This window comes from Abramis brama, assembly GCF_963993115.1.
Source record: "Abramis brama genome assembly, chromosome: 1".
NCBI classification, from domain to species: domain Eukaryota; kingdom Metazoa; phylum Chordata; class Actinopteri; order Cypriniformes; family Leuciscidae; genus Abramis; species Abramis brama.
In genome coordinates, this window is record NC_139963.1 from 18276067 (window position 1) to 18301130 (window position 25064).

At 38.4% G+C, this 25064-nt stretch overlaps 1 protein-coding gene across 3 annotated transcripts in view; it reads right to left on the reverse strand.

Moving 5' to 3' along the window:
- Positions 1–5558: 5558 nt before the first annotated feature.
- The window catches only part of adgrl1a (adhesion G protein-coupled receptor L1a), a 60721-nt gene continuing 41215 nt past the window's right edge, over positions 5559–25064 (reverse strand). For all 3 annotated transcript variants that reach the window (XM_084131242.1, XM_084131243.1, XM_084131244.1), the window contains 3 exons: positions 17101–17223; positions 14339–14356; positions 5559–14029 (listed from right to left, as the gene is read on the reverse strand). In XM_084131242.1, the coding sequence (XP_083987368.1) occupies positions 13134–14029; positions 14339–14356; positions 17101–17223 (1037 nt within the window). In that variant the 3' untranslated portion in view covers positions 5559–13133. The remainder of the gene's footprint in view (positions 14030–14338; positions 14357–17100; positions 17224–25064) is intronic.

Genomic DNA, 25064 nt, shown 5'->3' on the forward strand with positions numbered 1-25064 from the left:
TCACTTGTAGTGTACTTCAAATCTTAAAAGTAGGCTATATTTTAAATAATGTACTTGCAGATAATATTAAGGAATAAGAGGCCACTTAAAGTCCCCCTGTAGTCAATAATTTTATCCCTTAAAACTCATCTTTGATCACCAAAATGACATACGTTTTTTCCTTCATGCCTTAAAATAGCTTGAATGTAACTCTACACCCTTGCCTCATTTATTTTACGCAGTTCTTTGAATATGCAAATGATCCCTGCCTCCACTCACTCACACCAGCTCAGAGATCCACTCGTTGACGATCACACGTTGATCTGATTGGTTACAAGGTAGTTTGTGACGTCAGAAACACCAGCGATTTCAAACCGTGTCTTTGAGGCTGTCTTTGGTTCACTGCAGTTTTAAGGAGAAAATACTCAGCAATGGTGTTGACTTATGAAATTACACATGGTTTGTCTTAAAGCATATTAAAAACACCACATAGACATATAAAACAACATTAAAAGCTTGATTTTCAACACAGGGGGTCTTTAGAGAAAACACTTTCTTGACAATGTTTCCTAACATACTTAAGTGTACTTAATTTTAAATCATTGTTTTTGAATAATCTTTTTGCATAATTTAATAAAGTGCACTGTAATTGATGTGTTGACTAACATACTAAATCACATGTAAAGTACTTGATTACAATTTTAATGGTATGTGTTATTCATTACTATTTCAATATTTTTGTTTTGTTTTTAATCATAAATTCTTGTCAGTACATTCAGATAGTGCAGATATAGAATAGATAGTACATATAATGGTGTACTTAAGTCCTACTTAAGTGGGTCAAAAGCTCTCAAGTTAATATTAAGTGCAATTAAGTGTCTGAAAACATCACATTCAGTTTGCACTAAAGTACATAATTTCCATAACAATTAGGCCTACTCTTTTAAAAAAATACAATTAACTTGGATGCTTAAGTAATTTAATATCAAATTATATTATACTGACTAAAAATGAGTTGAATCTTGTATAACATAAAGTTGCTTAACCTATTTGGATGAGTTAAAGCAATGTAAAAACGTATGTTGTCATAATTTATTGATCATTTAATTTTTTTTTACAAGGGGAATAACTGTGCTACAAGTGCAAATACATTGAAGAAACCTTATTTAAAAAAAGGCATGGTGTGTGGTAAATGTTGTCTATGCTGTTATCTGACCTTACCAATAATTTCAATGATTTATGCCTTCTATAATGTATAAAAGCCTGTATTTAAATAATTTTGAAATGTTAAAGCCATTGCACCATGCGCATATACCAAAAGAAATGATTTCCAGCCATCACTGTGGTTCAACACTAATGCACAAACCAAAAATAATCTCGTATTACATGAATGTGTGTGTCAGTGGCACAGCAGAACTATTATCTGCTCTCCATATCTCTATTTTGCTAAAATAGCAGTACGATGCACCACGAGAATCAGATTAATACCTGCCATTCAGTCGCATTAATTTGCACACGCAGTCACCGCTTCTGAAATTACTTTCATGCCTGCAAAATCACTTTGTGGGCACAATTTAATCCATTTGCATTGCCACTGCCCTGTACAGTATCTTGCACGTGTATAGAGGTACAGCCCAAATTACATGTTCATTAGCTCCCAAAAAACCTGCCAATATGCACTATTTTGCCCATTTAATTTCATTAAGAGTTCCAAAAATTTTGTAAATCAATCCTTCATTTGTAACACAGAATGAAAAAGCTCTCAAGCCTCTTTCTGTTCAATGAAACGGAGACGACACAATGACCAGACTCGGTAGAGACCGGCCTCAGGGGAGAACCATTGCAAATATAATGACACAACCCAAAATACTCAAAAAAAAAACATCCTCAGATAAACTCTGACATACACGCTAAAACACAATGTGGAAAAACTCGAAAATCACTTTATCCGCTGACAGCGTCTTTCACAGGCCTCTTAAATAGACATCCCTGTGTGCTGCTTTTTATCTGCTAATCGAGCCTCGCAGACAAAAGACAGCAGTGCCAAAGTGAAACCCATTAGTTTCGTTAATTTACTGGGCTCTACTCACCTCATGCCTCTTCATATCGTGCTATATAACAGGATCTGCAATTGCACAGCGAAGAGGAACATCCTCCATTCACTGGTTTTAAATATATCTCTTATTTATTCTCCATCAATCCACAAAACACGTCAAAGCTTTCATGCACGACACCTTTAAACCCTCACAAATGTTGGATCCTTCGTCCAGACAAGCCGATCTACATGAATCTGACCGATTTGGTGCGTTTCCAAGGTGGGTAGGTGTGGTGGCCGCTTGTAATGTACCCTGAGTGGGCGCTGGATGCATACAAAAGCACTTTTTTTGTACTGTTTGCATGATTTTAGGGCAGAAAAGGGCTGTTTTCAGGAAAAGCACAAACGAGTTGCGATGCCTCATCTCCACAGTTCAGAGGAGCATGTAAGAGTGAATAGAGGCTGCTTGGCTGGTTCATTCTCGTCTTCTGTAGGTCCGCCAAGGAGGTTAAATGTAGCGATTCTGTGAAATAGGATGACCTGCTGGCATCCGTATGTGAACAAATCAACTAGGCTTTAGCGTTTCAAGAGTTATATTCATTCCCAGAGTTACAACGAGGAGTAATTTGGATGCAAAGTAAACACCTTCCCGCTGTGTCAGACAATAAAAGTTGTTTGTTAGTTTAAAATGTTATACATAGAGGAAAAAGTAAAGGAAATAGATGATAGCAATAACATAAGGTCTTTCTCTGAGGTATTTATTCTGATGTAATAAAGTAGAGAGGATGTTCTCTTCAGGTCACAACTCAAATTCCCTTTCACAACAAACCGCTGATGAAAGAGTTCAGGAAAACCTGATATAGCAAACAGTTGTTGTTCTGCTGCTGCCGAGCTGTAATGACCTCAAATAAAACTGATTATCAGTTATGGTTACAGGAGAATTTCTGCACCAGTTGCATCAACAAACATATCCCTTTTAGACCCTGCTGGCAGATCCCATAACTGGTAGTAAAAACTGTATTTGTCCATTGACGACCATTTAAAAGTGCATTCTTACAAAATATAAATAATATTTAATGATTCCCTATGTCTGTTTTCAAGCACTCTTATTTTGGTATTCTTTTGTCTTGGTTTGTTTGTGTTTTAGTTCCTGCTTCCTCTATTTCCATTGCTGTTTTGTTAGTTGCCATAGTTATTGTCTCACCTGTTACTCATTATCTTATGAATTTAAAACCTCAGTTGTCTTCTGTTCTTTGTCACATGGTAACGTTTCGTGCTGGTGTTTCTTCGTTCCTGATGTTTATTAAATGTGTGTTCATCATTCTTTTGCGTCAAGCCTGTTGGTTTGGATTATCAAGTCAATCCAGCGCCTGACAAATATATTTTATACAGAAAAAAAATAATTTACAATTTCACATTATTAATTTAAATATAAAACAATAAACTTATAGGAACTGTAAGCTGTCATTCAAACATTCAAACACACTATACTGTATAAAAGGCACAGCTAAGGGTGTGTTTACACGACAGTGATGTAATACAAATTTATCACTTTTATCCTTTGCATTTTTTTGCATACAGACAACAATGTTGTCAAAATCCCAGTTCATACGGATCTGTGAAAACGATTAAAAACGAGGTGTTTTTCATGCCGGGCCAGTAGTTGGCGATGTCACTTTGTAAAGAAACACTACGCACCTTTATGTTTAGGTAATATAAACACATAATGTACATGTGCATGACATCACCGTTTTCACAAACTAGTGTTTTTGTGGTTTAAATGGAGACTATAATGGTGTAATCATTTTCAAAAACTTGCACTTTGAAACACGTTTTGAAAAATTTGGCCCCCAAAACGCCGTTGACATGTAAATGAACACATAAAAAGTTTTCCGTTTTTAGTTGAAAATAGTGTCGTTTAAACGCCACCTAAATTATAGTGAATACTGGTTCACTTAAGTTAAAAGTTGCAATATTTTTAATATTCTGTAATTGTTATTAAATCACTGCCTTTAGGTTGTTTCTACAGTAATTTGAAGATTCAACATGAAAATATATGCATGACTAAAAATCTAGATGCAAATTAGTTTTGATTGACAGACCTAAACAATAAACTGAATCAGTATTCACTGTATTCACATTTTTCAAAGGATTACAAAGAAATAACACACTGAATTAAACATGAAATTTTGAAAAAGAAAGACTGAAATATTCTTTTTGGTTTACAGTGTAATTATATACATTTAAGTACGGAGTAATAATAATTAGCTAGGATTAGAATAATTAACTAGGGTTAGGATTTGGGGTTAACTGCATGTAATTAAGCACAATGTAGTAATTACTCTAGTAACTACATGTAACGTGTAACAAGAACCCTGCAAGATAAAGCATTACTGTAATTTCTTGTAAACACACTCCAATCTTTGTTTTATTTACAAGTTCGAAAAATCTTCTTTTTTTAACACAACGTGAAACGGACTTACATTAAACAGGGTTATTTTCATCTCTGCTATTTTTGACCTCACAGCTCAGGATAATATCCAGTGAAATGTTTAATACTGTGTGTGTTGTTGGTATGTGTCATAATGTAATTATGCGGCTCTTCAGGTACTTGACTCAAACAACCTGCATGGCTACTTACATCATCTTTAACCAAGGGGTCGCATTATGGAAAACACAGTTTCCATTTTATTTTACAATGAAAGGATCCAGTATAGGCATCCTCTAAATTTAGACATCTCTTAACGGGTGTATCACAGCTAATGAGTCACAAGCACACTAACACACGACCACATTTTCACACCTATTCACTAGTCATGGTGAAGTAATGAGGAAGTAAGACACTATAATTATTTCTAAACACAAAGGGCCATATTACAGAAACATCCTGACACCATGCTGATTTTAGTTAGAAACCTGTCAGATCTTAACTTGAGATATGAGGCTTCAATAATTTAGCACCAGATGAAGAAGATACCACTATTCATATTAAAATCGAGAAATCCAGTGAATGTGAATGTGCTGTTCCTGGTTATGGGGAAACAACTTTGTCTCTGCATAGCTTTCTGAAGGATCTCAAAAAAATACTGTAAAAATGCTACAGTAAAAACCTGTAAAAAATTACTGTATTCCGTATATGGTGAAAAATTGTAAATGGTTTAACATCACATTATATTTTACTGTAAAATACTGTCAAATTGATGTTTTGTGGACATAAAACGGTGAAAACCAGCAAAAAGCAGATTCCCAGAAGTCCCTACGTGACCAAACGTCGAAACTGCCTGTGTAATTCTAAAGGTCACAGAAGTTGGAAAAGAGTCACGTAAAATGTAATTACATTTATTTTTTTGGAGCAAGAAAACCTCGCCTGACATTATAAGTAGATCTCAGGGCAAAACAAAAAGAAATGAAAAAGGTTTAGAATATGGTCCCTTTAATTTGCACAATCATTTAGGTCGGTTGAGAAAGATAACACAACCTGAATGTTAATTTGTCCAGTGATTTTGTGCTTTTTTGATTCACCACAGATATGAAATGACAAATGTTCGGTTTTAGTAATTTTTTATTAATATGTGCTGATACAGGGTCGTATTGACCTGCAATGACGCAAACGCTTACACAAAACCATCCCCTTTGGCCCAAACAGCTGTCAAAGCAATGACGGTGAGAAATAAAACACATATCATTCTTCAGTAAAAACAGTAAATCACATTAACCCTCCTGTTACACGGGACCCAAGCATCATCATTTAATCAAAGAGTTGTTCAAATAAAACAACGAGTTCAGAACAGAAAAAAAAAAAAGAAGAATCAAATGACAGGATCATTACCCTGGACTTTGATGACTCGTTCCCTCCCATGCTTGTTTTATACAATGTCTAATACTGCCTGGTCACATAACAATGCACTAATATGATAGTCCAACTCGAGAAGGCCTAATACATTCTAGGGTGATTCTGTCCCCTGCCCTCTTTCTCAAAACCACCCAACCCTGACAGGAAATGAACACAATGCTGAACAAAAAGACAGGGTGTTTCTTAAAGAAACTTGCTGTATAAGGCGGTGATTCTCCTAGAAGACCATTTTACACCCACCCATCTCCAAACTTAAATATGTAAAAATGCCCTTGCTTTAAGATTTCTATATCCGCTTCGAATTTCTGTACAGAATACAAAAATCTACACAGCTCACGTGTTAGTGTTTTGTGAACACTGTTTTGGGAGTCAGTATTACCCAGAGCTCTGTGTTCTGGTGTCACCCTGCTTGACCGATCCGTTGTTAAAAGACTGACAGACAGCTGGTTAACAGTCAACGGCATGAACCTCCCCAGTGAGCTCTTGTCACAGTCTCAAAACTACAGTACAGGTGCTGTTTCTAGCACTGACACACTTCAAGAGATCAATGACAGAATAATACTACATTTTTGTGTAGACGTTGGTTTAAAACTAGTGCTTGCCTGTTCTCTCCATGTTTGTGACAGTTACCCATTTTCCATCGACACAGTGGTGCCAAAGCCCAGTCTGGCCCGATCCACACATAAAATGGTGGTTCTGGGCTCTCTGCAACGGCCCCTTAAATTGCAAACCAAATATTAATTGGCTAGTGTCATTTTTGTCACACCTAAAAGCCTGTATAATAATTGTAATTTCCCTGTCAATCTGAAGTAAAATGATTTTCAATAGCGGATAGTTTCAACTTTGTTGTAAAATGCTGATACTCCTGCAACACATATTCTATATTATAGCAGTAGTTTGAATTATTTTAGCAGATGGAATATTTATTCTGATTTTTTAATATTTGTATCTTTAAACTTATTGCTGTCACCATCATTTTCAACAACAAGCTCTCAAACCTGTGCGTTACACTGATTTTACCACGGTTAATGGAGTTTTAGGGACTCTGCCTCGTGATGCACGGTTTCTTGTGGCTTATTGCTCTAATTAAAAATATTGTACATGTAAAATGAATGAATTTTATTTTCTATACATTTTATATTACTAATCACTGTTTAAAAGATTTTAAATATTTAAAAGAACTTCCTTTACATCAAACCTTCATTCAAAGTTAGCCTATATGGTCTTTAATAATGCTCTCAAAAAGTTAACACAAAAACATTTCTACATTGTTCAAGGAATGTTTTTACCTGAAACGTTTAAGTTGGATGTTCGTCTAACGTTTTTTTTAAATGTTGCTACTGTACCTGTTTCAGAATATGTTCAGAGAATATTCAAAATTAACGTTTCCATAATGTTTGCTGAATGATAAAATAGAATTTTCCCTTCAGGTTCGTATAACCAAGAAAACAAAAACAAAAAAAAAAACATTAGGTAAGATTCCGAAACAACATTTTTAAAATGGTAAAGTATTTAGAACATATTTTTGTTAGCAATGGGCCCGTGTGCAAAAAAGTTAAAATAAATCAGTGGCGAATTTGTGTGAAATGTTTACCCTTGCGATTCCTATTGAAATTACTGGATTTCGCAAAGGTAATTGTGACTGCACTAGACTGGGTAAACCCAGCCTGATCTGCAGGCGATTTGATTTCGCCCTGCAGCTCAGGCTGGAAACCTGTGCATTTATCTCTGCTGCTTCCTTTACAAATTTGCGGGAACCAATCACAAACTGGCTTATCCACCTGGCGTGCTTATTGGCGGGTTTAATCCAATCCAATTCCAGAGCCGTTATGGATCTGTCCAATTCCTTTTAACCTCTCGACGATGCTCAATGGCTTCTTTTTAGCAAACAAATCGCTCGAGTGGGTGTAAATACCACTAACTTTCATGTTTTTTTTTTTGTTGCATAACCTGCAAAAATCACTCGATTCCATTGCTGCCTCTGCAACACGTTTGGTTACACATTTCCTGCCTGGAGTTTTCGCGTCGCTCTGCAAAGTACGTTACCCGGTTCTTTGGTCCGATTGGTTGAAGGACTATCTAACTGCGTACAGAGTCATTTGAACTATGCCCGCTGATCACGCCTCTTGTGCAGGAGAAAATACAGAGCAGACTCCCCAGACCAATGTTCAATCTTAAAAGACTGAGCTTGGTCTGGTGATAGCCAGACTATGACTGCACCTTAAAAGACAGAAAAGTATTGTTTGTTCGTAGACAGGCTACGTAGCAACATAGTCAGTTACGTCATCTTTTAGTTCTCAAGTCATTGGAAATGTGGGCCAGTTGTGAGAAAGGCTCATGCATTCCTCTAACACAATCACCATTTGGTTGGAAAAAAGGGGGTGGGTGAGATCTGTTAGAATGGTCTCTCCATTGGTTGAAATGCAGCCACGATACAGGAAAGTAACTGTAACAGTAAGTGAGGGATCCCAATAAAACATGTCAGATAACTCCAGGGGTTCTCTTTGCCTGTCAGGGGTGGTGCGGCCGAGCAGGTGGGGTGCTTTGCCCAGGGCTGATGCTTCATGTTGTTTTGACAGCAGGGAATGACTTGATCATCACTCTATCACTCTCTCTCTCTCTCTCTCTCTCTCTCTTATATCTATCCTACTATCTGGACATCAAGTCAACATGTGTCTCTAAAAGCGAGGGGGGCGGCTCGTGATCAGAGATCATGACTCTGGCTCTCTGGTGCCAGGCCTCAGCTGAGGATTGGGATGACGGCAGGGTGAGAGACTGTCAGTCTGTGGAGTGCAGGCGAGGGACAAGAGACGGGGTCTGGAAAGAGGACCTTTATATTTCCTCTCTGTCTCACAGGCCCACGTGAAATCTGCGCTCAAGATTTTTCAGCAGAAAATGCAAAGTTGGACACACACTTAAATTCATTATTAAAAGACCATTGAGACTTTATGTTTAAGTAGTTTTTCTACTCCTAAACACGGACCAAATCCACTTTTAGAAGATATACACTAGTAAAATGTACTTTCTCTACTGGGAAAACAGGCCAAAATATATTGATGACTCATCTTGCACTCATGGGCGTGTACATTTATTTTCCAATCAACTGCTCTAGAATCGGAATATTCCTCCCCCTGATTCCACCTGTCAGCCAATCATGGATCATGAGTGATGTAAACTAAAGGCTACTGGTTGTATAAAAAAGGGACACACCCTTTGATAAGCCAAAACTTCTTGTTTCATAAGGAAATTCATCAAAATAGGAAAGAAAACCATATTTGACAAGCCATTTCAGGAGTTCTTTTCCTATCTGTCAAATTTCATTATGGTTTCAGCCAATAATTTCATTGTCTTAAACCCATTCCGCATAAAAATGGGGGGAAAAGCAGCAGATTCTGTCTTGGCCTACTCATCCAGTATCTACTCATGCACTCTTTGCCTCTCCGTGTGAATGTGAAGACATGAAAACAAGGCTGATATGGAAAGTGGATCAGGGTGATTCCTTTCATATCTAAAGAACAGCGAACACAAGTGCTCTCAAAGAGCGAGAGGGGGGAAAGACAAAGGGAGAAACCCAAAGCACGGGAACATGGTGGGTTGACTTCACTAGATTATAGCTCTTAGTATTATTATGATAATCAGGGGTTGTATGGGGATTTTGGAGGTGGTAGCAGTCCCTCGGAGCAGGCTTTAGTCTAGCAGTTTACTACAGCGCATAATCACTGTCATTATCACCATATTCAACACTGTACTATATTATCCCCTCAGTCCCATGTAAACAAAGCCTTTGACTAACATAACAAATCTTCCCACATTAATGCTCAGCTAGGAAAGCCATGTAAAAATTATTCGGTGAGCTAAGCGGGAAGGGAGAGAACGGTGTAGGCAGGGGGAATGCGGAAAAAGGGTCGATGGGAAATTAAAGCAAGCAAGGGCAGAAATCGGAGCGATGCAGAAAACGTGACGCACATCGGATGTCTCCGGGGATGGAGGGGGAGAGGTAAACAGCCTCTCCCACGGGCCGGTGCAGCAGGGTAAGAGGGTAAAACAGCAGCGGTGTGGTGCCAGGTGGGAAGAGGGCCATGAGTCAGGAGCAGATCTCCTTAGAGAGCATCCTAAGCTCTAAGAGAGCCAGTTCACAATGGTGTATGACAATACATTCAAACGGTCAAACCTGCTGACCAGTTGAAGCTGGTCCTACTTATCAACATGGAACATTTTTGCAAGAAAAGCATGAAAAAAAAAATGAAAAAAAACAAACTGTTCAGGTCATTGCTTTAAATAAAAGCTGATCATACATGCCTTGGGCTAAATATAGGACCGGGTGTGCTAACCACCTTCTGGCCAGCACACCGGTGAACATACTGACCCTGTGTCAATCAGTACAAGTTACCATGCAATGGATTGCACACATGTCCCCTTAGAAGACTTACAGTAGTAAGAGATAGAGAAAGAGAGAGTGCAGATAGGACATACATTCAGGATGCGCAATGTTCTCCACCTCTGACAGCGAGTGTAGCAGACCTTCTTTAAACCAGCTGCACACTTACGCAGGTTTGACATCACCTCTTTCATTAAACATGGATACTCACCCCTGCTCTCTCTCTTTCTCTCCATGGCTATGTTTGTAATGGCATACTAGCTTACTACATACTGCATAGTATACACTGTGTTTCAAAACAATAGCAAGTGAAACAGAAGACAAATGTTCCACAATATACATTTCAAACATGCACACTGTTGTCACATGACCTCACCGTGTTTGCATGTTGAATTCAGTGAGTGATGTCTAAATAGCATTGGGAATAAAATAAGTGATTTGGCAAATAAAATGACTTTAGTTTTGGCAGTCCAATCAAATAATTATAAAAATTTGCTGACATTTTCAGCTCATCCATCACATAAGAAATGAAAGGTCAAGTAAATCTGCATATTTTGCACAGGATACACAGTATATACTGCAGCAGTAGTAAGAGTAGTATATTAGTATGCTCTTCAAAATATAGCACACTCTTGTTACCTTCACATATGCTCTGTACACAGAATGAAAACCACACTGAATAAATGAATATGTGCATAAATAACCAAAACAGACAAATAAATATTAATAAATAAAACATCAGACATGAAAGAGTTGCAGATTGAGCAGACTTCAGAGGGGTGGAGCACTCATGAATACCTCTCTTTTGTTCAATAGGCTATGCAGCTCATTTGCATATGGGGATTCTAAACCACAGAGGCCATCTCATTGGTCAGATGTTCCTTTCGCCCAATGAATGCCATTATGTTTTGTTTTAAATCTCAGTGTACCTGACTGGCAAAATAACATTTAAAATACCTTTAACAAAGTCTTTTAGATGGAAGCTTATACTGAGCTTTTATATAGATATAGATTTACTCTGCTTCCTGTCCTTCTAATGCGGGTCCATGTTGCCCAGTAAAAATAGCCTCTGAGACACACGCACACACTCTGGTTCACAGGCATCCAAATGTTCACGTTCAGACATACACATACAAACTGTAAATCAACTGTCACACCAGGTTCAGAAACAACTGCTGATATTGGTATGTAAAAACAGTCAAATACAATCTAGGGTTTGCGACTGAAACTTTTCCGAATATGCCCCCCAATTTGTTTTTCTTCAGCTAAATATCTTATATTCTATTCATCTAGTCATCTGATATCTATTACATCCTCCCGATAAAATATAACCAGCAGTACATTATGGCAGCTGTCAATCAACCCACAATGCACCAGTGCACCCCTGAGGCACAGTGTATTCCCCTTTCATTCACGTCAAGCACTTCCTGTCTGGGAATGTTGAAGGTCAAACATTACCAACAATGTAATGGGTTATATTACACACAAATTGTGCCAGGATTTATCTAGTTTGTATGTAAAATCCTTCACTTTCTGTCTCTCTGTCTCTCTCTCGCTGTCTCTTGGCAGACAATTAGATTTCCTGGCACCACGGTGCTCCAGGGCAAGACCGAACGAGGGCCGGAGAGAAAGAGAGCGAAAGAAAGAGAGAGGGAGAGATCGGTGTAGTCTCCAGGTCACAAACTTCAAAACATCTTTATTTTCGACACTTTTCAATTTCTGTTGCAGTACAATAACTGTTTTTCATAGTATTTGATAATTTTTTGTTGCTTTTGTTCATCTATGTACAGGAGACGAGTAGAATAAGACTTGCTGTCGCTTTCGTGTGATTCATATGTACAGAAGTCGGACTTGAAGAATGACTGGAGCAGTAGCAAAAAAATTCTTCTAGCCACAATAACACAGGTGACACAGCACGTCCACCTACAACATCCATCTGTGATTCGGAGAGCAGCTTCAGTCCTTAATCCGCCCCCATCTGTGGATCTGAGACGAAACCCTACAGAGTTTCATTCATGAGAGGTCCCATGGTCGAGAGGCTTCAAACGACCCAGCTGACGATGGGTTGTGTCCTAAGGCCCCCCACCCCCAAGTTCCCAGTCTCTGTGGTTGTTCTGTACAGAAGAGTCAGTTCAGAGAAAGAAATAAAGGCAACTCCACTGAGGCAGCTTCCTGCTACCTGTGTCTGAACAATAATCCTTGTTTTCCATTTTCATGAGCATATGTTCACACTCTTTATGTTCATTAACAAGCACTTCTGTGAGTGTGTGTGTGTGTGTGTGTGTGTACGTATAGATTCCAGTTTGTGTCCTGGCTCAAAAACAGTTATTTTTGGCAACACCAAAGAGCTTTCAGAGAGATTTTTGTCACTTGCAGTATAATGGCATACCCCCATTTCCTCACGTAACAGCTCTCATCAAATAATGATGGAGAAAGACAGAGAAAGGAAAGTGAAGGTAAGGAGTTACGCAAAAGTAACATTTTAAAGATGTGACATGAAATAAAAGACAGAAATAGAAGGCCGGTGTGATTCTTGACGGTATTCTTGGAACAGAGAGAGCTGAAAGCGGTGACGTCCGTGGAGAGAAGGCAGATAGTAGGAAACTTGCTGTTTCTGTATGTGTGTGTGAGGAGGGAGGAGAAAATTACGCTGATGAGAGAGCAGAGTGGTTACACAGCACTTCAGAGAGCCTGCTGCCATGGAGACAAACCTCTCGGTCGCTGTCCCTGTTTAGGCTTTCCTTACCTCTTACTTCAAAACAAATAAAAGAGCTAAAAGGCAACCAGACATAAGGAGGGAGTCAGAGACAGGAGAGGAGTCCTTCATCGGCATCTGCACTTTGCATCAGACCCTGTGGTGCTCTTACTCCTCCACCTCTTCCTTGTAGTCACAGGCTTGTGACCAGCTGCATCTGTCCATCTCCCTCGCTGTGGGGGGGCTCAGGGGAGGGGTGGGCTTCAGTGCTCGGTCTCCTAGGTGGAGCCTGGTAGAAGGTCTGCATGGGGGCTCCGCGGGAGCCTATGGCAGGCCGACCCGAGCTGTAGTAGAGCTCCTCCGGAGGCTGGGCTGAGCGTGGAACCACTTCTAGTGGCTCTGGGCTGCTGTCAGGGTAGGGTGAATCTCGTAGGTTGGTGATGCTGGTGTAGAGGGAGTCCCGCGCAGGCGAATCGGGAGCTCCATTGTGGCCGTGGTGTGCTGCACTTTGGCCGCTCTGACCGCTGTGGCCCAAACTCTCTGTCAGGTCGGCCGTGTAGCTTTCGGACTCTTCGGGGTCACTCTGGTAGAGCACGGACTGGGCGCGCTGAAGCAGCAAGGGCTCCTCCAGAGCCTTGTACAGCAGTTCCACGTCCTGCGGTGTGCGCTGACGTGCTTCTCTCGAACAAAAGTCTTCGTCGTCCTCTATGCCTATCACCGGGTCGGGCCCGCCTCCACCCCGTCCGATGCCCATGTGCCCATGTCCTCTGACCAGGCTGCCACATGTTCTGTCACCTCCCCCGACCCCTCCACCGCCTCGTAGATTATTATGCACGAGTTCAGATATGATCATCTTCTCGAATGCCGCAGCATCCGAGAGGTTTCTCCGTATGCCGCCGAGAGTTTCTGAACCGCGGGGATTGAGAAGGGGAGGGGGGCTATCTCCACCTCCGCCACCCAGGAAGTCACAGCTTCCTCCGGGAGCTCCCGGACCCCCGACGCTCCGCAAAGAATAGCTGTTGTTGAAGTTCCCGTTCAGAGGTAGAGTCTCCATGCCTCCATGATCTCGGTTCTTAGACAGTGTGCTCTCTGTTGAGGGAGCAAATGAGAGGAGGTAAGCAAATGAAAAAGAAGAGAGAGAAGTGAGCACTTCATTACCTATTTTAATCAAGACGGGGATTCAAAGCAACAGAATCTGGGATTAAATCAATAATGGGGAAAGCAACTTCCATCACAAGATTAATAGGCTTATGGACAGAGGCAAGTTATTACCAGGGACGTAAATTGTGTACATAGAAGCACGGGCTTCACTGCACACGTGAAGAGGTTATCATTCTGCAAAATTAGCCTATAAAACACTGAAAACAGCCATAAGCATGAAAGTGAAAAGAGTCTTACTTGGGTCACGGAAAGTTCCTGTGGATCCATGGTGAGGCCATGTGAGGGCAAAGTTAGACAAAAGAAAGACAACAAAAGTGATCAACGATATATTTCTACATTGAGTTTTACATTGGAACTGCATTTATTTTCCTTGAAATCCCCACAAAATTAATGTCAGCATTAACAAATGTCACACACCAGAACTCTATTGTTGTATTACTGTAATAGCCATGAGACAACAGTGGACATCTATAGGAAAACAAATCCCACACAGCAGTGCCTCATTTACAGTGTTGGGGAAGCTACTTTGAAACTGCAGATTGCCATGCTACAGGCTAATCATAATTGGAAATATATAAAATAAAATGACTGTTTTCAAAATGTCGTTAGCAACAATATCAGCTACAAAAAAGTAGCTAACTATAATGAAATAATTTAAAAGGGTAGTACACAAAATTACAACTTTGTCATTATATAATGTTTCAAACCTGTTACTTCCTCTTTATTTTTTAGTGGAACAACAACAACAACAAATATTTTTTGAAGAATGTTTTTTTTGTTAATACAGTGAAAGTTATAAGCAAAAAGAGACTTTGATAGTATGAACAAGAACATAATTCTTTAAAATATTCTTCAAAATATCTTCTTTTGTGTTTCACAGAATAACTCATACAGGGTATGAATGACATTGAGTTGAGTAAATGGTGACAGAATTTTCATGCTTGAATGAAGTATCCCTTTGAGTGGGCAATAATTATTTTATTTTTTTTAATAAATAGACTAAATTAACCATCCTATTATATAATTTATAATTTAATTAGAGCCTTTTTTGCTTAGTATTTGAATGAATAAACAATTTGAATGAAAATCTCAATGGGTAATTTTAAATGATATAATATTATATATTAGTTTATACTAAATAGAACAAAAACAGACAGAAAAGAGAGAAAGGGCTCACTTCTAGTATTCACACAATTTAAGTGAGTGAGTTTATTCTTTCAGCTTAGACATTAAAACCAGTGATGTAGTGTTTGGTCACTACACCTCTATTCGCTAGATAAAGTATGAAAACAGCGGAACTATTGTTGAGGTACTGTAGTTTAGGGGCAGTGGCTGATTCTGTTGACTGAGGAACTTAAGATCAGTAGGCTATATCACTCTTTTAGTCTGAGGAGTTTGGGAACTTCGGAGCAGAGCCCGATTCTTTGGGGGTGGGGGGTGTGGGGGTGGTTGTAGAAAACGAAGGCTCATTGTTTGGTTTTGGCATGATGATTATTCAGCGAGACGTTATTCACACTTCAACCTCATAAAGTCAAGACGATGTTTATTTCACGCACCCTTTCACACGCCAGAGATGTTGTGATATTCTTTTAACTCGTCGGCGTGTATTGAACGCAGGAGATGCGTGTGGCGGCACAGACCAAGGCGTGCGGGGGTTTAAATATTAATGCCCGGTATGATTTTAATCAACGCTCCTCTGTGCAGAGAGAGAGTAATTAGACATTCTAATGAGGCCCTCCTCCAACTTCCTCTCCATAAGCATTCTAAAAATGTCCTCTCAGCCAAGCCGAGCTGAGCGCCGCACCGTCAGCCTGACACATTACGCAGAGAGGGAACGTTTAAAATATTCAACAGAGACGGCGTCTTAAATTTCATCCCACTGACATGGGAACCGCAGCTATCTTTCTCTTTCGCTGCCTCTCAATCGGCACATGGAGTATGGCAAGAGAGCGAAGCCCGGGCATATGTGTGTGTGTGCGGAACACGGGCAGAGCCATGCCGATACTCTGTGGCGAATCTCCAGGGATCGCTTTCCTCTCTCGCTCCGTTGTCAGTCACTCAACTTCAGCCCTAGCTTTAATCGATGCTCTGGTCTGTCTTTCCAGCAGGAGGGAATGGAACGCTGGCCAGATGGTCAGCCCCTGTCCACTCCTCTGAATCACACTGACAGACCGACAGGGTGTAAACTCAACCGCAGAGGGAGACGCACAGACGCATACACACACAGCATATGTGCACATGAATACCATCAGTGACACTCACACACACACTGCGGCAGAAACTGCATATACAATAATAATAATAAACTGTTTTCTCTTTATTAAGTTTCATTGCTGTCTTGGAGGAACAATTTTGATTTTAAAGATATCTCTTTGTGATTAAGCTTTGTAAAAGAGCTGAACTAAAATATTTCCCATTCATTTTTTTTTTTTTTTTTTTTAAATAATAATAATACTTTGATTGAGAAAGTATGCATTACATTGATCAAGTGACAACAATTAATACATTTGTGTTACAAAAGATTACTATTTCAAACAAATGCAGTTCTTTTGATCTTTCTATTCATCAAAGAAACCTGGGAAAAAATATAATGGATATGAATAACGGATTCCACAAAAATATTAAGCACCACAACTGTTTTCAGCATTGATAATAATAAGAAATATTTCTTTGCATATTAGATTGATTTCTGAAGGATCATGTGACACTGAAGACTGGAGAAATAATGCTCAAAATCCAGCTTTGCAAGACAGGAACAAATACAATTTTAGAATTTATTAAAATAATAATAAAAAAACTGTTATTTTAAATTGTAATAATATTTTACTATATATATTTGTTTTTCCTATAAGAGGTTTTAGAAGAAACATCCAAGAAAAGTTGATTCTCAAATAAATACAATCTGGGTGACATTTTGAGACAACTCTTCTGAAACAACTTAGATATTAAAGGGATCTTTTCTCTCCAGCAGGCACATACTGAAATCTACACACACTTACCGGTAGAGTTGAAGACTCCAGGCGAGGGCGGGGTAAACGTCTCAGCAAGCAGCGTGTTGTAGGGAGAGCTTCCTGTTCGGGTTTGCAGCACAGGGTTGGTCAGAAGATGGTTCCCCATTGTGCCTTTTAAAATAAATAATAATAATAATCTTAACATAAATATCTTTTTTTTTTTTTTTTTTTACTCTACTTGTCAAATCTATGGAAGGCATTTTCTGCCATATTTAAATAAATAAATAAAATGATTAAAATTAAAATTAAAACCAGATTAACGATTTCATTACAGAAAACAGTACGCAAAATATGTGACAAAATTGAGAATGAAATTAAATGATTTCATTTTCACAGCATTATCCCTGTCAAATTGAAAAATAATGGTGATTTCACATTTCATTTTCACTACAGTCTCGAGGCAAGACTGCCAATATTAAAATGAAAAGCCAAACGTGAAAAAGAAACTACAAATACAGTTTTTACAATGCTCTTTAGTAACGCTCACGCAATAATAGTGACACAATTCAAATACAAATGTAAATTTTCGTTTTCATTTTAATTCCTCTTTTATTTCACAGTTTTCATTTTCGTTTTCATTTTCAAAGACAACCTGCATGCAAATTATATGTTAATGAGTGGGTGTGGCTTATTCTAGTAATGGCGCTGAGACACGCCTTCTGTTAAGATACGTCCCATGTGCATGAGTTGAATGTGTGAAACGAAATTATTTAAATGTGATTATATTGTAATCGAGATGACGAGATATGGCGAAATCTGTTCGTGAGCTTTTGCGGGAAGCTGCCGCAGCATTAGAACATGGAAACAACCAGCCTGACATGTTAGTTATGATGTTAGACTCAGACTAGACCATAATCCACGATGAGGTTCATTCATGTATTAGGCTGTTTTGGAAATTCAACTATTTGGGTGTACAGAAGTCTTAGTAACACAATTTCTACAACAATTATAGCCAGACATTAATACCCACTGGCTTTAACCGAGAACTTCGGCCAATGTTTCATATTCGCGTCGTGCCTAACAACGCCCTTCAGCCGTGACTTATTCAGATACAGCACTAGCCTAGAGTACCTTATTGCTTTTATAAAACGGTTATTAATCCCAAATATTAATCCCGAAACAAATGTATCTATGCAACTTTCATGAAGTAAAATTAATCACTAAAAGCCAATTCCTTCCGCTGGAGAAAAAAAATAGTCCCTGACCATAAAGCAAGAGAATAAGTTACATTATTTCTCCATTAGATAGAGACAAAGACTGTCTTAATGAGTGAGTCAGTCAGTCAGTAGAGAAGACTTTTGAAATGACTCGAACTTGTGATCACGGAGAAGAAAGACGCAACTGACATGACTATAGGCACGGACAACCCCTATTAACTGTTAAAAGTACAAGATATCACACCGGACATTCAAACAGATTTTTTATTATGAATATAGGACTGACCTGAAGGAAAATGCTATATCTAGCCTACTGTAAATGCAGGTACACTCGCTTTCTCGATCTCATCCAGAAGTTGTTACTGGAAATGAAAATCAGCATTGTGATTCTTTTTGTACACAAACTTAAAATAACCAAAAGACACGTAACAGTTAAACAGCGGACAGATACAGGCTAGTGCTGTATCTGAATAAGTCACGGCTGAAGGGCGTTGTTAGGCATGACGCGAATATGAAACATTGGCCGAGGTCCTCGGTTAAAGCCAGTGGGTATTAATGTCTGGCTAATGTCTATTAAAAACTGTGAAATAAAAGAGGAATTAAAATGAAAACGAAAATTTACATTTGTATTTGAATTGTGTCACTATTATTGCGTGAGCGTTACTAAAGAGCATTGTAAAAACTGTATTTGTAGTTTCTTTTTCACGTTTGGCTTTTCATTTTAATATTGGCAGTCTTGCCTCGAGACTGTAGTGAAAATGAAATGTGAAATCACCAATTGCATTTTATTTTTCAATTTGACAGGGATAATGCTGTGAAAATGAAATCATTTAATTTCATTCTCAATTTTGTCACATATTTTGCGTACTGTTTTCTGTAATGAAATCGTTAATCTGGTTTTAATTTTCATTTTAATCATTTAATTTATTTATTTAAATTTGGCAGAAAATGCCTTCCATACAAATCACACGTTAAAGACATTATTTAAAGACAACATGAAATCAAAATTGACAATTTTTTTTAATGTAATATTGCAGTAATTATTATAATTGATTTATCCAATCACCCAATCAATTCCCCATGGACAAAATCCACCTGTAGTAAGTCAGTCTTACCAATAGGAACCTACTACAAGCTTTGGAATTTGAAATGTTAAAAGTCACTTTAATTAATACAAATTACACGTTTTAACCACTTGATGGAATTAGGAGACATTCCTTTAGGCATCATGCACTGTGGTAGCGCGTCAAAGCATTCTCAGGTATAAATATGCAGCTATAATGCAAGTAGGCGATTTTGAATGAATATTTCATGTCGATTTACAATGGTTTCATACTGTTAAAATTAATCGTAGTATTGATATCTTTGTAAGACTGCCGACTCTATAGAACAATGACAAGGAGAACTAACTTTACCGCGCTCTGAGAGCCCCCTAGTGATCGGGAGCATTTCCGTTGTGTTGTGGCTTGATTTTGTTGTGATGTGGCTCGATTTAGTTGTGTTGTGGCTTAATTTAGCTGTGTTGCTTGATTTTGTTGTGATGTGGCTCGATTTAATTGTGTTGAACTTGTGGCTCAATTTAGTTGTGTTGTGGCTCGATTTAGTTGTGTTGTGGCTTGATTCCGTTGTGTTGTGGCTTAATTTAGTTGTGTTATGGCTTGATTTAGTTGTGTTGCTTGATTTAGTTGTGTTGTGGCTCGATTTAGTTGTGTTGTGGCTCGATTTAGTTGTGTTGTGGCTTAATTTAGTTGTGTTGCTTGATTTTGTTGTGATGTGGCTCGATTTAATTGTGTTGTGGCTCAATTTAGTTGTGTTGTGGCTCGATTTAGTTGTGTTGTGGCTTGATTCCGTTGTGTTGTGGCTTGATTCCGTTGTGTTGTGGCTTAATTTAGTTGTGTTGTGGCTTAATTTAGTTGTGTTGTGGCTCGATTTAGTTGTGTTGTGGCTTGATTTAGTTGTGTTGTGGCTTGATTCCGTTGTGTTGTGGCTTAATTTAGTTGTGTTGCTTGATTTAGTTGTGTTGTGGCTTGATTTCGTTGTGTTGTGGCTTGATTTCGTTGTGTTGTGGCTTAATTTAGTTGTGTTGCTTGATTTAGTTGTGATGTGGCTCGATTTAATTGTGTTGTGGCTCAATTTAGTTGTGTTGTGGCTCGATTTAGTTGTGTTGTGGCTTGATTCTGTTGTGTTGTGGCTTAATTTAGTTGTGTTGCTTGATTTAGTTGTGTTGTGGCTCGATTTAGTTGTGTTGTGGCTCGATTTAGTTGTGTTGTGGCTTAATTTAGTTGTGTTGCTTGATTTTGTTGTGATGTGGCTCGATTTAATTGTGTTGTGGCTCAATTTAGTTGTGTTGTGGCTCGATTTAGTTGTGTTGTGGCTTGATTCCGTTGTGTTGTGGCTTAATTTAGTTGTGATGTGGCTTAATTTAGTTGTGTTGCTTAATTTAGTTGTGTTGTGGCTCGATTTAGTTGTGTTGTGGCTCGATTCCGTTGTGTTGTGGCTTAATTTAGTTGTGTTGCTTGATTTCGTGGTGTTGTGGCTTGATTTCGTTGTGTTGTGTTATTACGTTAATGAGATCGGGTTGTCTTGGACCTAGTTAGGGCAGTGTCTTATTGCTCTTACTGCTATAACATTTTTTAACACCAAATGTTTGCTAACATGTTATTTTTGTTTAGAAAACTCATTAAGTATACTTCTGCTTAAGAATATACAGTCAGGGACACATAAGTTAAGACTAACAGTTAGCCTTCGCTTTGTAGTGATATAATCGCATTAAACCTGTTATATATATTGTGCTGAAAAGCTTAATTTGCTGTATTCGTGAGCATCCAGGAGGCAAGAACTATCAGTTTTAAGAGGGGTAATACGCAATATGAACATTATGGAATAGCTGTTAGCACTTCACATTAAGGTTAAGCAGAAGCCACTCTACAGTATGATTATTGTGTTTGACATTTCATAAAAAATAAATAAAAAAATCCTTAATGTCGGTGTGTAATGTTGTAATGGCTGATTTGATGAAGTGTTTATTTGTAGTCAAGTCGAAAATGTATTTGAAGAGTAGCTGTGGAGCGTAATTCTATGCCTCACTGTCAGATGGAGTCATTGGGAGGGAAATGGTAATATTTGCCATTATGTAGTTTCACAGAGCAGTCACTGAAATGTGGGTTCATTTCCCAGTGAAATGTGAACGCTTGCAGTAGACAAATGTGACTCAGAGAAATGGAACATTCAGTATGGCCCATAATGCAGGCACAGAGCTCCAGCCCGGGGCTTTCAGACAGAAATGCCATGAAATTAAAAAGAGGCCAGTATGACATCGAGTGGACTGAGGCAAAGTGCAACCCTGCACTCTCGCGCTATCATCTATCAGAGAGGACCGCCTCAAGAATTAATTTTAGACGTGCGCTCGCTCACGCTCGCCTTTCTCACACACATACAGTACTACGCACATTTCTTACCTCTTGCAGGAATGTTCCAAGTTTAATAAAAGTAAAGCTGTGCCACCAGCATTTGTGGCATAAAATTGATTATCGCAGAAAATAATTTAGACTTATTCCTCAGAATAAAAAAACAGACAGAAACGTACATGTGGTAAACACACTGTTAATCATAGCCACAAGACTTAAACATGAGACTAGTGTGACTTACTCAATCTGTCATGACAATGTAAAGCTCACAAACCAATTTAAGCTGTGCAAATGATTCACTAAACGTGATTTGATTTGAAAACTTGTTAACTTTGTATAGTAGGCGATACCAGAAGGAGACTATCTGTCAAGCATTGTTTACATGGCACAAACTTCACTCCGCCCACCAAAATTATGTCGGTAACACATAACCAGATGTTCATCCACCTACAAAGTATAGCCCCACCTGAAAGAGTTTGACTTCCCTGCTGGTAAAACCTTGTTACTGCTGGTACCAACAGGTCCTCTGCTGCTACCAGCAGTCTCAAGGATTTAGTCTACATTATGCCACAAATCCTGTCAATAAGCTTCACGCGAATTAAACCCGGAACATTCCTTTAATTCCTGTAAACATCTCACAGGAGTGTCTTGTGTAAAACGTGAGGAGGGAATCTAGGCCAGCGGGAGGGAGGTGGAGGTACGGCGCCGGCTCTTGGAAACACAGAATAGACTTCACACAGTGGTGAAGTGGGAATTGAGAGCGATAGGAGATGAATCTGATAAAAACAGCGGCGTACACATGCACGCGCCCTTTCATTACCCTCCATCTCTTCTTCTGACTGCCATTCACTCTTGTAACATCTAAAAACCTTTCTCCCGCGGCACAAAACCCTGCCGTTTTCCTCTCCCCAGAATCTATTCTTCTCCTTTTTTTTTTGCCGCTATATGGTTTAGATCTGCCTTTCTGTCTCGTAAATTCTCTCTCTCTCTCTCGGCTTGATTAAAGTCCCCGGAAAGCAACAATCGGCACACTGCAGTGAGGACGCTACTGTCATTCTCCTCAATTAGAGTAATTACCCCCCGTTCATTCGCCGGCTAATCACTTCATTAAAAACAAAATGGATAGAATTAGCATAAAGAGTGGCGGTTGATTTAGCTGCAGCTTCTCTGTCTTCACCCCCCTCTCCTCCCACAAACACTGATCCCTGGGATGATCAGAATGGTGGTGACGCCACAATCCAGATCCGGTCCTGGAAACAGTCTGCTTTTCACGTTATCTCTCCTTCTCTCTGTTCACTATCATTTAAGGCCCAGATATACTCACTGAGAAGTTCTTTTTAGTTCTTGGCGTTGGGGTAAAAAGAAGTTTGAAATACGTGAGCAGCGATATACTGTTAGCGAACATCCTAACGCCCCACTGAGAGTGACGTTTAGATGAATATGTAAATATGTGCTGCGCACTTTTATTTCAATAAAATAAACACACAACAAAAATGACAGTGGTGCAGGGGCGTCAGTTGGGTTATGGCAGGGTATGGTGGCTGCCATACCTTGGGTGCCTGGTCAGGTCAATGCAAAGTCATTTATTTTTATTGCAGGATTAGCGGAGTTATACATATTCTATATTTAATTTGTAATTGTTTAATAAAGAGAAAAGCAAGTAAATTAAAGCGATCTGGTTGTTTTATTCATGCCACGTAAGCTTAACGGCGCAGCAAATGTGTCTATTTATAATGTGCTTTTGCAGAGTTGATTATTGTAGCCAAACACAGCCATTTCTGTTGAAAATAATGACCAATCGGAGGCGTTCAAGTTGCCGAAAGGTAGTAACTAAGAATCCACCCAGTTTCTCTCAAAACACTATGTTTATGTTAAGTGCAAGTTTACTAAGTTTTATACGCGCACTTAATTGTAAAGTTTAGTCAGATTCATCGATTTAAACAGGTCCTTTGTGACCTTGCCTACAACTTTATCATGTAAAGTGATAAAAAAATAGAAAAAATGACAAAAATAGATTATTAATATTATAATAGCGATTTGATAATCTTTAAAAATAAATTCAAAAGCAAAACATGTGAAAAAATATCTATTAAGGAGTGGAAATGGCTAATGAGCCAATAAGTGGTCCTCTGCCGCTATCTACTGGTTATAGTGGTAATTTTGTCTTTTTTAAATTTTAAAATAAGTGTTGATTTTCACCCAATGCTTTTCTACATCGTAAAACTTATTTTTACAGATGGGGACAATCTTTGAAAGATTTGAAGGTTTTTGGTCATCACATTAAAAATAACATTTAAATGGTATAATATTCAAACTTTTGTGCTTTGAAGTGCAGGAAAAGGTTGTGTGAAGTACTTGAAAGTCTTTGAAAAGTTTTTCAGAAAGATTGCTTTGGCAAGCTGTTTAAAACTCCCAAAACGAACACAAAATTAATTTTGTTTTGGCTTGATTTTGTTCAAAATGATGTATATCGGGGCCTTTAGTCTCCCTTTATAGTTTAAAGTACGAGTTCTAAATGTATGATATTTAAAGTGGTCAGATCATGACTTTCTCAAAAATGCATGTTTTGAAACTTAGCTGCAAAAACTAAGGCGGTCTATAACAGTGTTGTTATCGTTAACAAAATCTAAAAATATTAAAAGTAGTTTTTCGTTTACTGAAATTAAGCTGAAATAAAATAGACTTGACAAAAATGAACAACTTAACAACTCTGAAATGTTGCCGAATTTTTTAAACTAAAATGAAAATGAAAACTGAAAATATGAAAATGCAAGCTAATTCAAATAAGTAATAAATACTATAATAGTATATAAATAATTCTACAATAACGCTGGTCTATAAGCACATTCAGGTAATGAGAAAGTAAAGGTACCATTATTAATAAACACCATAACTAACTAATTAAAATATGGGGAAATCATAAAAATATTGGATCCCAACATTAGAAAAAAACAGCTGAAGTAACTAAACATTCCAGTCTTAATGTTTTGTGTAGCATATTTCAGCATAGATTATTGGTAAATATGTCAAAACTGTTAATGGAAAAAATGGCAGCAACAACGTTAACTGACCATGACAACAAAACCCACAGCTTGTGTCTGAGCAAAGTAAAAGCACAGTTTCTCATTTCATATGCAAAAATAGCCCATTTCATTCTAAGAGCCAAATAGAGGGATGAAAATGGTCATGAAAAACTAAATTCTGGGAGTCTTGCAGAATTTAAAACTTTATTAATATTATACGTGCATCTAAAGACCATATATATACCAAGACGGTTCACTCTATGAATGGGAACAAGTCCAACATGCGATATGGCGGAATGAATCCCGCCTGCTAAATAAAAGAGCCAATCACCAACTGATGAAGTCATAAAAGCTCCACCTCCCAT